General features: G+C 37.0%; 1 protein-coding gene across 1 annotated transcript in view; it reads right to left on the bottom strand.

Annotated features, from left to right (window-relative positions):
- LOC134531353 (agrin-like) overlaps window positions 1-15,994 on the bottom strand; it is a 946,059-nt gene that overhangs the window by 63,967 nt on the left and 866,098 nt on the right. The window contains exons 21-27 of the mRNA XM_063367052.1: window positions 15,087-15,308; window positions 14,220-14,399; window positions 13,333-13,494; window positions 10,117-10,294; window positions 7,484-7,711; window positions 5,726-5,958; window positions 1,745-1,879 (exon numbers count right to left, since the gene is read on the bottom strand). Coding sequence (XP_063223122.1) covers window positions 1,745-1,879; window positions 5,726-5,958; window positions 7,484-7,711; window positions 10,117-10,294; window positions 13,333-13,494; window positions 14,220-14,399; window positions 15,087-15,308 — 1,338 coding nt within the window. The remainder of the gene's footprint in view (window positions 1-1,744; window positions 1,880-5,725; window positions 5,959-7,483; window positions 7,712-10,116; window positions 10,295-13,332; window positions 13,495-14,219; window positions 14,400-15,086; window positions 15,309-15,994) is intronic.

Raw genomic sequence — 15,994 nt, 5'->3', positions numbered from 1 at the left:
AGTACCATTTTCACTTTTCGTAGTAGTACTGCATTCTTTCAGATCGCATTATTTCTTAGCAACATGTGCCAACCGTACATATCAAAGTTTAACATCCTTTTTTTTCCAACAATGTTCTTTAATTTAATATGTCATAAATAAATAATACATTACTATCACGGTAAATATACATCTCAGTTGTTACGGTAACTATAGTGCAAATGTGGTAGCTATCGTGCTTCTGTAGTAATTATGGTATTCTACAAAGAATCTTTAGTTCTTTTTATGGTAATTATCTTAAATAACTATTGGGTTTGTACTGTAGTTATGGTACATCATCCATATTTCTTCGTATGTTGTTCATTTGTCTTTTCTTCATATTTACGTGGGCCATTTCGGGGCGCCCTTTTCCGGAAGCAGTATGGCGGATGGTCGTTTTACTCGCGGGGGCAAGTTGCTCTCAGGTCACTCAGGTCATGCTCTCGATGCTCCTCCTCTCGAGGAAGAGTTGCGAGGGCAAGTCGTCTGCTGGTTGTTTTGGCGCGACTTTGACGATGGAGTCAATATGTTATCAAGCTACATTTGGTGATGACGGTAATATTTTAATAGATCACGACATTGAAGCGGAAAAACATTACAATATAACTTATTCGGCGTCCTTTATTTAACAATCAAAAGATTTGCAATAGTTTCCTAGTACAGGTTAGCTTATGCATACCACAGGCGGTTTAAAGTGAAAAAGCAATAATTATATTTTTTTTACCTTTATCAAGCTCTCTCATAATTTGTAGTCCAATATATGGTAAATCAATAGCTACTTCATCTTCAGATGAATCTTCCATTTCCAAACAAATTTCTCACGATGTCTGCTATATTTTCCGCCATCATTGTTTTACAACAAATCGCGTTTTCTTCGTGTATTAAAAGTTACCGACTCTTTTTGCCCTAGGTCAACTTGCTCCCAACTCTTTCAACTCCCGAGGAGCACGAGAGACCTCGAGTCAAACAAACCTTATATCACACATTTAATGGCGTAACTGATGAGACCTCGGGCCATTTTAAACGCTTTATACGGAAAAACCTACCATGTGGGACCTCGTAAGCGAGTTTTACTGTATTTTTTTCCCGTAAATAGTAAAAAACCGAATCCTTTGACGAATCCTATTTCAGACCCGCCGAACCTTCGAATCCCTAGGATTCGGCAGATTCGGCGGATATTGGATTCGGTCGCCCCATCCCTAATTTAATGTTCATTGCCGACTATAAACATTACGTTTTTCACGATGTTTTTAGGCCTACTAGCTAATCTTATCTACTCTTAAAGTACCCACGGTATTTTCTGGTTGTTTATGGTTACGTGACGTAAATAGCGGGATGGATTCGATTTTTGAGTCGTAATTTGCGTGAAAGTATTGTATTGGACTAAATGGGAACCAAACGGGACCTGAAGAATATAGTGCAAATAACGGGAAAACGTAAATAACGGTAACGTAAATAAGGGGTTTCGCTGTGTGTGTACATTGTAAATAAATTTGCCTAGACCTATATAAACTTCTTTTTCGCATTTTAAAGCAAAATATTGCAAAAAAATTCATCAAAAATTTTAAAAAAAATTTTCTTCACATATAGGTCGCACTTCATTTCCCCCCCCATCAAATCTGGTAAAATTTCCGCGACCTATATGCGAGTAAATACGGTACATACACAATGTGATGAAGGAATTAGGGGCCCCACCCCTGCAAGTAAGAAATTCTCGTATACTCACAATCTTGACAGGACTTTCCTTTCCTCCCGGGCGAGCACTTGCACACGAAGCCCCCCTGAAGCAGGGCCTCGCAGGTGGACCCCAGCATACAGGGGTCTGAGATGCACGGGTTCACCCTGCTCTCGCAGTAGATACCTGCACATGAACACACTGCTAGTCTACAGCACCTGGGGCTGATAACCACCACCCCCCTCCCCCCACCAAGAGCAAACCTTGCAGAAAAAAATGGAATGTATACAGGAAAAATGTTTTGAGTATTATTAATGAGACATTTACCTGTACATTTTTCAAAAAAAATATAATTATGATTTCAAGGAATTTATAATTATAAAGTTGGCAACACTGTTTAGTAATTGTAGTGTTCTGAGATAGTTTCGTGTGCTGTAAAAGTAAACAAGCTTCAGGACCGTGGTTGTCTCGGTAAACCATGTTTTTGTGAGCTGTTTGACTGCAAGAATTACTTCAGCATGGTTTTAAATATGTAAGAAAACAGAAAATACACTATTGATAATGCATACTCTCTTTTCTAAGTTCTAATATTCTTGGTATAAAGTGGCGGCAAAGCGCACGGTTGTGAAATTTAACGGGTAATTTTTGATGTGGTTAAAACCTCACCCATGGAAAATTTTTAACTTTTTTTAAAAAGCAGATTACTGGATTTCCAATTTGGCTTTTAGCAAACATGTATTAATAACTTTTCTTTGTGTATCTAATTGCTATAATATTATTAAATACATACATAGCTCAAACCATTGGCTCGATTATTTCATTATTTCATGTTCATTTATTTTAAAGGGTAATGAAAAAATTTTTACAGCCTCATATAATGGTTAGAATTTTTAATTAAATTTTATTGGGGAAGAATAACTTTTTTTGGTGAATAAGTGGAAATTACTCTCAGTTTATTTGCCCAAAATCTCTCAAACACCAAGAATTGCATTCTACTTGATCTGAATTGTCTTAAAAATATGAATTTAGCATTTAAATATTTAATTTTTAGGTTAATAATTTAAAATTATGTTTATCAGATTGTTATCATCACTATACCTATTCTATATTGGATATCCTATGTCCGGGTTTCCATGAGCAGGGTTTTGTCAATACTGTCCTATTTTTTAGGAAATAACTCTCCAACTTCCGTTAACTAATACTTTTTTTTTAGATTAGCTGAAGGGCACCGTTTCCTCCACACCCCCCCCTCTTCTAAAGACTCATCTGTGGATCTGTCCCTGGAAAGCACCCACATTTTCTCTGTTTTTAATTTTCATCACAATACCTGTGTATTCATGCGGCACTCACATAGTTTCTTGTTTACGAGTATCTATTATTATTTTTTTATTGGAGAATTTTATCACGTGACAGTTCCGTGATTGGCCAGTATTCAAATGAACCAATACGTGATTATTTATTCATTTATTGTAGCACAAGTAATAAGTAAAAAAAAAACAATTACGTGAGTTCCTACTGTACTTCCTTTGTCCCGGTTTGTTTGGTCAGGTCAGTTACATTATAAATATTTTAAAACTAAACAGCCATTAAAATTAATTCACATTATTTTTAATGTCCGCTTAGTTTGAAAGTATTTATAATGTAACTGACCTGACCTAATCGACCATTTTAGTTCCTACTGTTCATCATTTGTCCCGGTTTGTTTGGTCAGGTCAGTTACATTATAAATATTTTAAAACTAAACAGCCATTAAAGTTAATTCACATTATTTTTAATGTCCGCTTAGTTTTAAAGTATTAATAATGTAACTGACCGGACCTAATCGACCATTTTAATTAATTATGCATTCACGAAAACACGTCAAAATAACAAAAAATTGTGACGGTGTAATGATTGCACAGGTATAGTATTGCAAAATTAAAAAATTCAATATCTCCTACAGTATTTGGAATTTCTTATCTCCGCCGGTTTTAATGAAAAGAGGAAGTGAAAGAGCATATAATAAAAGTAATTTCAGATTTTTAGCATTTTTTTTTTTTTCGCAAATACCGCTACCCTACATATTTACCCTGGAATCAATAACACAGTAAGTGGCAAAGCAACAGCTTCACACATGAGATGTTGTCAAGTGGTTGCTTTGTCGGCCAGGAAGTTAGCTATGCACAGTCTGAAGCATACGTCAGCACTTTTTGCAGTTGCTCGCCAGCCACCACGGGTTATCGGACAGCATATGCTCCATGGTCTAATGATGGATATAGACTGCGTATGCAAGCTGTACAGTAAAATATCTAGGATGCCAAAAACTAAATAGCTTATTTGCCAACAGAACTATCAAAAAATGTGTATTAAGATTATAAAATCTCATACTACTTTGTATGTCTGAGTTTTAATACAGGTGTTTGATATTTTTCTTCTAACACATTTCAATACCCTCTTTTATCGCATAATTGTTGCACGCGCATAATTGCGCACCTATATTTTAGGGTGTCAAAATTTGGATAAAAAAACCTCATGCGTAAAGTCTCATGATGTTTCTAGTTTTGCTATTAGATTCCGAGTGCTTTGTGTGGGTATTTTTTTCATATAAAATGATGTCTTTTAAAGTAGAAATCTAATATTTATTCGGACATTACCACTTACTTATTTAATTAACTGAAACACGAAGTTGTCTGATGTGTAAATATTCTTTTAAAGATGTTTTTAAACGTTATAACCTGTTTGATACTTAGCGTGAACTCTTGTATATAGAGCTGTGTTGTGAGTTGACTTTGTGGTACTTGTACCGGGCCAAGTAATAGACACAGTTTTAAATCACCCGCACCCCAGCTTTTTACAGTTGGCACCATGTTGGAACACTGCAAGGGTTAGCGTGAGAGTGGTATCCCTGCAGTGAGAAACAAAAAACAGTCTTCGTTTTCATCGGCATGATAAGGGTAGGTCGCAATGGTGCGGGCTGATGCTATCGTGTAATTTATGTTGCATCGTCGGTTAAAACCATCTCTATACAGTCCACATATGTTTGTCATCATTAACATTGTTAATCTGGCCCGGAGGACCGCTAAGTACCAAACATAACCGTTATCTGTTCGTTTGCATCGCCACGGTGTGCCACTTACAAAATTTTAGCCAGCGCTAGTTGGCATCATTCATGTTTGGTTATGTTGCTTCCCGTATAGAGCGCGCACACGTAGTCGATTATCGATATCTCGCCGATTGAATGCAACGCATGCTCTCTGTCGAGTGCCAAGTTAACTCCATTTGATGGCCCACACTCTTTCGTGGTGTGTACTACGATAGTTATGCGTTCGTTCAGGCTCACATTTAGATCGCAGATTTTGTTTTTCTATTTTAAAGTTGAAGAAAGGTTTTAGTTGCATGACTCATTAATTTAAATAGTTTGGAGTGCTCTTTTATACTTCACTTTTTAAGTCAACGTATTTTCCATTAATGGGTTTTGTTTTTATGAATAACTTGACCTAAGAAAAAAAATTTTCTCGCATAAATGTCGCACCCCTACTTTTCAAACTTGATTTTAGTATAAAATGTGCAACAATTATGCGATAAAACACGAAAAATTTGGTCTCAAATATACACTTTACATTTATCATTTTGTGCATAAAAAATGCTTTGTACACAGGAGTACCATTTGTGAATAAATGCACATTATATACATTGTTTATAATGGCCGAAGTCAAAAGTTCTGGTGGCAAACAGTAAGTCAATGTTAGCCCCATGTGCAGAGGACAAGAATCTGTATTCTCAATGTCAACACGTACCATTTGAATGGAGGTCATTGGGGTCGAGTGGCCAGATTACTTGCATTCCACAATGGCGATCAGAATTCAATCCCCTGCGAGGGGAAACTCAAAATTTTTGCTGGTAGAAACAGTAGCAGATGTTGCCATGAGTGGGTGAGTTTCCTTGGGTACCCCCACTTCTCCCACTAATTCATTCTTATCTCATCCTCTCTCATCTCTCCAATAACTCTGATGTCAGTGAAATGTTAAGCTGTTACGAAATGAAGGTGTTCACCTGTGAACTCCTGGGTGCAAGCGCACTTGTAGGTCTCCGAGTCGAGCGCGTGGCAGGTGCCCGAGTTGAAGCAGGGCAGGCTGGCACAGGGGTTCTCGCCGCACTCTCGCACCCCCACCACCTTCTCCACCATGAGGTCGTAGCCCTCGTGCAGCTCCACCTGGCGTCGCCCAATCTTCAGCTTGCGCACGCAGCCTGTCAGCCCGACCGCCGTGCCCAGGTTCTCGAACACCCTGCGGCGAAGCACGGCCTCTCCTTCTTGGGCGCTGATACAGATGGTCAGTTATAACAAGTATGTCCAGGCATTGGTGTAGTCAAGGCTCAAGGCCAAAGTGATGTTCCAAATATTTCTGCACTAAAAGGTTTTCCACTGATGACAGTTAGGTAGTTTAGCAAATGGTGTTACAGCTAATTGTAATTGAGGAAGATAAATTAGTCACTATCTACATAATAAAGGATAGCTTAGAAACTGAGGGGCCTAAAGTCCTGAAATTTGGATTGCAGATTTTTAGGGTAGTCCACGTACCCTGTAAATATGTTTAATATTTTAAAGTATTTTTCCTCAATACTAGAAAAATAAACAACTGAATAGCAGCTGCATTTCATCATCCAGACATTAATGATTATTCACTAGCTGTTAGTATTACATTTAGTTTAAAGTAGAATTTTTTTTGTGCAGTAGTATATATAGCAATATGTTAACATTATCATCTTTATAAGAGGGACACAAGGCTTTTTATAAAATATTTTTGCTGACAGCTTGAATCAGAATAACTGAAATTTGATAAGTGTGTTATTGGTTTCAAGAATTTACTGCAATTACTCACATACTTGTGTATGCTTGCACAATTATTGCTTGTGTTATTTTATTTTGCATGTGGTGCTATTTGAACTGTATATGTAATTAATTGCATATGTGCAATTGTGAATACCTATATCTGTATACATGCAAGCCACAATGCGGGAATGTTTGGCTTTCTCTGCAATTGGAACAAGCATACTTTTAAAAGCTAACTGCTTTGGAAGGATATATTAGAATGAAAAGAGACTGTTGAAAACAACTGGTTTCCAATACCTACTCATATGTAAATGCTTGATAAGGTATAAGTAGTTTTAAGTGCTTTGGCAGCTCTGGGCCGGGCCATGCCATTCTATTCTATACCATACTATGCCATGCTTTGCCACACCATGCCATGCCTTGTGGGTTTCTCCCACATCTAGTGTGTGTGACAAAATGAAAACAAATAATATTTTGTTTTCAAGTTTGATATGACAAATATTCCATATTTTGAATCGTTCACACATTACTGTTTGGTAGTGAAAAAAAAAAAAAAAAAAAAAAAAAAAACTATCAATGCTTGTTGCATGTCAAAAATGTTGATTTTTAATATTGTTATTGATTATGAAGTCACATCAAAACATCAAAAGAGGGTATTTATTTACATCACACCAAATGACAACCTCAAAGTGAACGTTGGTATACGACAAACTCACGAGGTATGCTATGCCAAATATTTGTACGCAAATGAATATAAGTTATTTCAAAGTACATAATAGTAATATGTGCTGAAATCGAATACCAACAGTTTATTATTCATATATGAAAATTTGAATATTTTCACAGGCCTAATTAATACTGTGATACTGAACTGAATTTCCCTGCCTATCCCTTGATAAATGACTGGGCCCACCTGTGTGAGTACTCTAGCGAGGTACACACTGACTAGACAGAACACGGCTGCTGCAGCGACGCCCCACCTGGTCACGTTGGTGGGCACGTAGCCGACAAAGGCGTCCTCCACCAGGTCCAGCGCCTTGAGCGTGCCCTGGGACTGCCCCGCCACATCCTCCGAGTCATCCAGCTTCAGCATGCCGTCCCGGTGGTACCGCTTCACCACCACCCGGTGAAACCTCTTCATCTCCACGCGGTCCAGCGATGTGATGGTCACCGGCCCGTTGCCCAGGTTGTAGCGGAACTCCACGTACCTGCGGCGACAGCAGAGTCAAGCACCGAGTGCTTTCAGCCCCTTTCTCTTTCTCCTTCTTTCTTGACTGACACAGTTGACATCAAGTGCATTGAGTTATATATACTTCTTAACAACTGCTTGGTTAAAAATATCTCTATTATGTATCTGTTTGTACTTTCTATAGTAATAAGCAAGAGTTAAATACAGATAATACTATACTCCCTTGAGCCCCACATGACAATATGCTAGTGAAGTAACATGTTGGTAAAAAAAAACCTAAGGAGAAGCAGGGAAATGAAGACCTTATTAAAATTTCTTGTAAATCTTTTCCAGCAGCAGGAGAAGCTACCGTTGAAGATAGTAGCTCCATTTGCTACTAAAATGTCTATCATGATTAGTATATCTATATGAGGTGTGCGAAAACCATTGTTTTGATTCATATGGGAGTTGAAGATGAAGAACCAAATCTTTGCTGAAGATGAAGTTGAAGATCACGAGTTTTTTTTCCTACGCAAATAATATTCATAGATAAAACTTGGAGTTCTTGTGTAGGTGTTTATCAGTTAAATACTGCATACCACACTCAAAAAAAATTAAAATTTATTTTGTTACGCCTACAGTAAGTAGATTTTGAAGTACCTGTTTTTCTGGAAGTGTTATGGAAACTTCAATAAACTTCTGGAACAATTTAAGAATTTAATGTTGTCTTATATTCCAAAATGATTGATAAAACATTTTGTCATACTCCATGCAGCGAAAATGTTTCAAATTTTTTAACTTAATGCATTTAGCATTGCATATCTTACAACAAATTTCATATTATGCCTATTAAGGTAGTTATGAATTTTTTTGACACTAATTTTTATACCTTGCAATAAAATCTAGTAGTATAAAAATTTGCTTGGGACCAAGGTTTAAATAATATTACATTGGTTTAAAATATATTCGAAAAAATTTAATAGTAAGGAAAATTGGATTTTTTTTATTTAAAACCCTGTTTTTATAGTATTAGTTCATTCCATGAAAAAATTTTTTAACCAAAGGATTTAGATAAAGTAATGATTTTTTTAAATCTTTCAACCCTTATTATTTCCACCCCTTGCAGTAATGGTTGGTGAATTAAAAATTTAATTTACTTAAGACAAAGGTTTTAGAAAAGAATTAGAAGGTTTAAAATAAATAAAAACAGATTTGATAGTGTAAATGGTACAAAAGTTATATTTATTTTTTAAATCTAACCCCTGTTTTTTTCAACCCCTTGTAGTAATGGTTCATCATATCAAAAATTGTTTCAGACAAAATATTAGGTAATATTTATAAGGTTTACAAACGGTTTGATAATTTTAATTTACTTACTAAGAGATCCCTCAACCCTTGTTATTTTCCACCCCTTGCTTGTTCATATAAAAAATTATTTTGAGCGAAAGCTGTTAATGATATTATTAAGTTTCACAGTAAATAAGAATGGATTTAATAGTCGGAAATTATATATATTTTTTTGTTTCCACCCTCTATTTTTTTTTCAACCCCCTGCAGCAATGGTTCGTCTTATCAAAAATTTTTCAGACAAAAGATTTAGATAAAAATTACAGAATTTACAAATAATTTGAATGGATTCAATTGTGTCCCTACTAAGGAAGTTATAAAATTTTTTATCCTTCAACCCTTTTTTATGTATTTAGAAAAAAAATATTTGGTATTACTGCTACAAGTTATAATACATTCAAGCGGAAGCAATTTCACCATATTATGGGAGTTATAGAGATTTTTCTTTTTTTCGAAAAACCTTCCCCATTTCTATCCTTTTGATCAGATTTTGCCCATAACAAACTCAATCGAGATTTTCCATTACTAGATTTTATGTATTAATTTTGAAGTGATTAGTGCAAATTTATGAAAGTTATCATGTCGATAAAAATTTGATAGATATGTAAATATATATAATATATATAAAAACTTTTAAGTTGACGTTGGTTTTGGGGTCTATAGATCATGAAACAAAAAACCATATAAAATTTTTCCGGAAGTCGCACCATGGTAACTGCTACCATTTTTCGAGATCTAAATAACAATATAGAAAACATTTAGCAAGTTAATCAACTTTCATTGCAACTGTGTGCTAGGTATGTATTACAAAAATATTTGGAAACAGCCTGTATGTTAAGAATGGAGGTAAGCTTTAATTGTAAGACAAAATCTTATTATCAATGTCCATGTACACATACATGCTTCAGTGGGGGCGTCGTTCATTAGATTGTACCTGTAGCACTGTATTAACATAGATCAGGCTGCAGAAAACTGGTGCTGTTTGCAGCATAAGGATGTGTTTGCCTTTGGTTATGTTAACGAGGACTAAATGACTTAAGCCTGTAAGCATTATAATTCATTGCTTTAGCATATAATACTGATATGAAGTTTTCTTACCCATTTACAATGGCAAGTGATATAAAATCTCCTGTCCCGTCAAACTTTTGCTGGTTGTAAATAATGATGCCATCATTAGCATAGGTCATAAATTCGACTTCAAGGCTCAGCTTGTTGTAAGCTTTCAGTCTCTTAAGCTGCACATAGGAGTGACCATCGAACGAAGGTATCTGGTAAGCTGAAAAAATATTAAAATCTTTGTTTAATACATGTCCACACATCAGTATTAATTTTCTCGTTAATGTTACTTTTACACATCCACTCCTTTAATATCTTGGAATCTGGGTTAAAGCACTGCAGATGTACCCTTAACACAGGAGCTAAGATATGTTACTCTATTCATGAAAGCCTTCTGTCCAAGTTTATATGCAGTTAGTTTAAAAAGTTGTAAAATTTAAATCATCGAACACCTTGTAATGATAATTTTTATACATATACATTTATTAGTGTGTTCTAGGAATTAGTACACCGCCCGTAGAATAAGATGATGCCTGAGTGACCGTTACGGTAGCCTTGCCTGGGAGGGGCGGGTTGGGGAATATAGGGGAGGGAGGCCCAGCGCGCATGCGCAGAGAACGTATTCCGAGACTTTCACTTCGCATACCACCCTGAATGAAAACATTGACCAGTCCGCTACGTGCTATCGTGACATGTTTCATGTTTATAGCTAAACAGAGAATAGTAAACAGAATACATATTAAACGTAAGCTATCAACAAGTTTGCAGTAGTGGTTCTTTGTTGTAATGTATAAAATACTAGTTATTTTTTGTAAAGTGTTCTCTCGTGACGTTTTTTACCCCACGTTCTGAATATAAAAATGCCGCCTACGTTATCCAAAATTAAACAGAAAAATCTTCATTCGCAGGCGCGAGAGGTAGTGTTTAATGTGTTAAATTTTATGGAAAATGAAGCTCGGAATGGTGTGATGTCGTTATCTATTCCTCTTGAACGTGTGCAACTGCGCATGGCACAAGCAACGGGAGTTTCTCGTGCTACTGTACAACGTATAAAGAAAAAAAGGTCAACTCATTAACAAAATGGTGAAGGATTGTTCGAGACACCTAACAAAAAAAGAAAAAAGTCTTCAAAATACGAACTGGATGGGTATGATGAAGGAGTAGTTCGTAGGATAATTTATAACTTTTATATCACAGAAAAATGTGCGCCAACAGTGCCAAAGCTTAGGGAGAAGTTGAAGATGGAGATAGGGTTTCAAGGTTACGATAGAACCCTTCGTAAAATTCTGATAAAGTTAGGCTTTCAGTGGCGTAAAACGAAATCTCACCGCCTCGTTCTTATCGAAAAGCATGATATCAGGCAGAAAAGAATTAACTATATACAGAGCATTATGCGTTTCGGAAATGAAAACAGGAATATAATCTATGTAGATGAATCGTATGTGTTAAACTCGCATGTGCAACAAAAAAGCTGGGCAGATGAAACATTAAACGGTGTCCTTTGGCCAGTAGCGAAACGGCAACGCCTTATTATGATACATGCTGGCGGTAAAGATGGATTCGTGCAGAATGCCCTCGTTATGTGGAAATCACATAAGCTACTGGTGGCTACCACCACCAAAAGAACCAGACCAATTATGAGAAGTGGATTAGGGAAAAACTCGTACGAAACATGCCAACAAACAGCGTCGTGGTATTGAATAATGCATCCTATCACAATGTCCGCGTAAACAAACCACCAACATCTTCGTCATAAAAAGATGATATGAAAAAATGGCTGCGAGAAAACAAAATTTCATTTACTGAAGACATGCTGAAGCCAACATTGTACGAACTTGTTAAGATAAATAAGCCACGGCACATAGTGTATTCCGTCGACCAGATTCTTGAAAGTTTTGGTCACACACCGCTCCGACTTCCACCCTACCATCCCGACTTGAATCCCATTGAAGGTATATGGGGTAAAGTTAAGGGTAATGTTGCATCAAAAAATGTGTCCTTCAAAATATATGACGTGAAAAGACTTTGCGAAGAACAATTTGAGAGCATGGGAAGAGAAGATTAGGTTCCATTTTGTAATCATGCTGAAAAATTAGAGCAGGAGTATTACAGCCAGGATGTTCGTTTTGACATTGAAATTGACAAAATAATTATTACACTTGACGGTGTAGACAGTAGCAGTGAAGATTCAAACTCTACCGAAGATGAAATGGAAGGAATTGAAATTCTTGAGGAGAGCGAGTAAATTGGTGACTTTATTATTTTTAATCAATAATAGACTGTAAGTTAATTTTTTTGGTTGTGTACACTACTCTTTTTTTTCATTCGAAGAACTGGGAATTTCTCAGTTTTTTTAAGTGATTTTATTAATCTATAATATAGACTCAATGTTTTTGGTTTGTGTATACTATGCCAGCTTACTCCCCTTCCCCCTACAAGCTTTCTGAACGTTTGTGACATTACCCAAGCATCAAGTTATCCTGCGGGCAGTGTAATGGTTCTTAAAATCTTATTCTACATGCAGAAAGTAGATGCACTTCAAAATACATTTAGTGAAAAAACATTTTCCACTACTGTATGTCTGTCAAGCTATTAAAAACATGCATTGAGCATGTTTGAACGAACCATTTTCTCTGCGAAACAATGATGAGCCAAACATAAAAAGTGAGTGAAATTTAGCCCATATCTGAAAAAGATTACCATTTTTGACACAAATTCATCATTTTATGATTAAACATATAAATGTAGGATATAAAAATGTATATTTACATTTAGGATACACAACTGAGTGTTGTGTTGTGATGCAGATGACAGCAAAAAAACCCTTCACAATTACCTTGATATGCTGAATAATGGTTTCCATAACAAACTGCCATGTGCCTGATGTCACTAAGCTCAGTAAGCAACATGATGTCGTTCTCATGAAGTATGCATCAGTGAACATACACACTACTTTGCACTCCAGAGAGCACAACATTGGTGATGCAGATATGTCAGTGTTAAGTACAGCCACAAAGTTACACATCCTACGAGTCTTTGCCTCGCCAGCAAGCAGTAGAAGGTGACTAATGGTGAGACACTGGACCTACATTCCAGAGGACTCGGGTTTTAATTGCAGCAAGGCAATTCTGATTTTGGTTTCCAGTGGTTTCCCAAAATGACTTCTGACATATCCTTGGATGGTTTCTTATTACAGGCCATTGATTTTTTTGTTGGATATCCCTCCTCTGTGTTACCATCTTCAGTGATTAGACTGACCTCGCTGCACAAGTGGCTCTGCGCACTGCGCACCCGTCCACTGTGGCGTGCACTGACACCGGTACTGTCCCTGCGGCAGGTCAATGCAACTGCCGCCGTGGTGGCACGGTGACGACACGCACGCCTGAAACTCCACTGTTGGCTGCAGAGGCGGTGTGTTGGCTGTGAAACAAGCAGTTCCTCGTTCCTGCACTGTCCCTACCATAGGCTAATACTGGACACGCACAATTCTGGCTTCATCAATGACACTGTTAGAGGTTAAATACTTCTAGCTGGCACATTTTTAAGGGTTACGAAAACTAGTAGCAATATGTGCGGTTAATCTTATGTATCTAAATTTATAATAAAGTTATTTATAATTAATTAATAAAAATTTACCTAAAATAAAAATCAAAATATTAGTTGTTATGGTTATTATGGACTGAAAATATTAAGACAGTTAATGCTCCCTCTGTTGCCAAAAAAATTATTTGTGCTTGAAGTGACCATTCTTGGGGATGTGTTACTTGAGATTCTCCATAAACACATTTGGGATATTTTAATATTAATGATATAATCAGACTACTTGTGACATTAAGTTACTAATCTTATTTAAGTTATTGAGAGATATCATAAGTAATATTGTTTTGTATTATTAATATCTAGAATTAAAATATGTACCTAACAGTAAAAATTTTTTGTGTCTTAGTTTTGTAAAAGATTTGTTAACTCATGGTCAGTCATTTTGACAAAAAATGTTAAGCTGAAAAAGTCCTTGGATGTAGTTTTAAAGTAAAAAACCTCAAGTGTTGGTTTTCTCATTTGTAAATTGTAAATTTTCAGTTTCTGAAGCTTTCCTCAGTCCTGTAGGAACCGAGCTTAGAGTCGTGAGCCAGGGCAGAACTTACCCAGGCATTCCTGCCTGTCCGGAGTCTCGGCGTGACCATCCTTGCAGATGCAGCTGCCGGCCACGCACTGACTGTACTTGACCTCGCAGTCCGCGTCCACCTTGCACAGGTCGCCCAACAGCGCCGTAATCACCCTGATGGTGGCCGGGGTCGGTCGGTAGCCCGCCGCATAGTAGATGTCTGCAGCACGACACACGCTGTCAGGCAGTCCACACCAACGCCGTGCAAGCTGGCACACAGTCGCAACAGTTACTTTCCATGACACCCGTGTGATACAGCCTGAGCGATTCTAACAATCACTCACACGTACTTCGTTTATGATATGACAGTAAACTAGATTAACAGTACATTTACATTCCCTAAGACATAGTTTGTAAAAAAAATATTAATAACTGTTTAAAAACCATAATGAACAGAGAAGTATCTGACCAATTAAAAAAGGCTACATGAACAAGTTACGTATACACATTAATCTTAATTCTGTTTGAATAACAATACAGTGTCGTTATTTACATGAAATTATTTTGCTTTGTCACAAGACAAATCAAATAGTAAATACGAACAGATAACACAAATATATAGCACACATTTTAGGTGCCCCTAGAAGTGCTAAGTACATAAAAATAAGTAATTAATCGTTTAGTGTCACGAGATGATGGACATTAAAAGAGCTTAGAATACTTAACTCTGTCTGTCATGTCTCTGTTGATGGTGAGAATTTGCCAAGCCAGCCAGGGGCTGAATTAGACCTACTGTGATGTGACCTCTTCAACTGTCAAGCATGTTATGGATCAAAAATAATTCAGTGGCACTGATATCGTTAAAATAAATAATTGTGAACATGGAGATCGGCTGGAAGGGACTCACTGTTGTCCAGGTTCTTGCCCCGGGTGAGGTGATGCAGGGAAGCGGAGGTGAGGCTGTTGGTCTCCTCGGGCCGGCTGTTGTAGTAGAAGCGGTGGCTGGGCGGCTCAGGGACCAGCAGGTGTCGGGTGGACTTGTAGAGGGGCGAGCTCACGTCCTCCGGCTCCGTGTAGCGGTGTGCCGTCGACCGCTTGATGGGCCAGTCGGTGCCGGGAAACATTTCCTCTGTCCACATCACATCTCATTGCCAGCCTTCGTGATTCATGTGCCTTGTACACTACACAGAATCTGAATTTTACTGGACACTATGCTTCATTAAGACTACATTTTTAATCATCTTGTTATTTGTTTTATGATAATCTTTTTAATTATTGACAATGCAATATTTTTATTAATTTATTATTGATTTGACACTCCATCACAAAACTTTGGAATTACTGATTTTTAAAATAATTTCAAATCATTGAGAGTGTCATTACCGAGAATAATGCGCAGGTAGAAAATACCCAAGTGACCGTTTGGGAATAAAATAACATCTGCCTGCTATTATTATTATTATTATAACATTTTTTGAAGTTGTTCCTCAACAAGAGAGTTGACCCTGCTTTGCTCACTGTCATTGGTGAACAGTTTTTTTATATCTCTTTATATGGTGGTAATAAAGATGATAATTCTCTTGACAGCCTAAGATATAAACAATTCGCCAAGTCAGTGACAAAGAGTACATTTAATTTAAATCTTCACTTCCTCCAACACAAGATACAGCTCGCTTTCACAGCTTCCGAGTCTACCATAAGGTCCAGTCATGGCTTGGTAATTATAACTATCCTGAAGACTGGAGCTGGAAAAAATGTGGAAAAATATTGAGGCGAGTGCAGAGCTCTAAACCTCCAGCACCCCCTGAGCTTCTA

Source organism: Bacillus rossius, chromosome 3 (assembly GCF_032445375.1).
Source record: "Bacillus rossius redtenbacheri isolate Brsri chromosome 3, Brsri_v3, whole genome shotgun sequence".
NCBI lineage: Eukaryota > Metazoa > Arthropoda > Insecta > Phasmatodea > Bacillidae > Bacillus > Bacillus rossius.
This window is presented reverse-complemented; position numbering and strand designations above follow the sequence as displayed.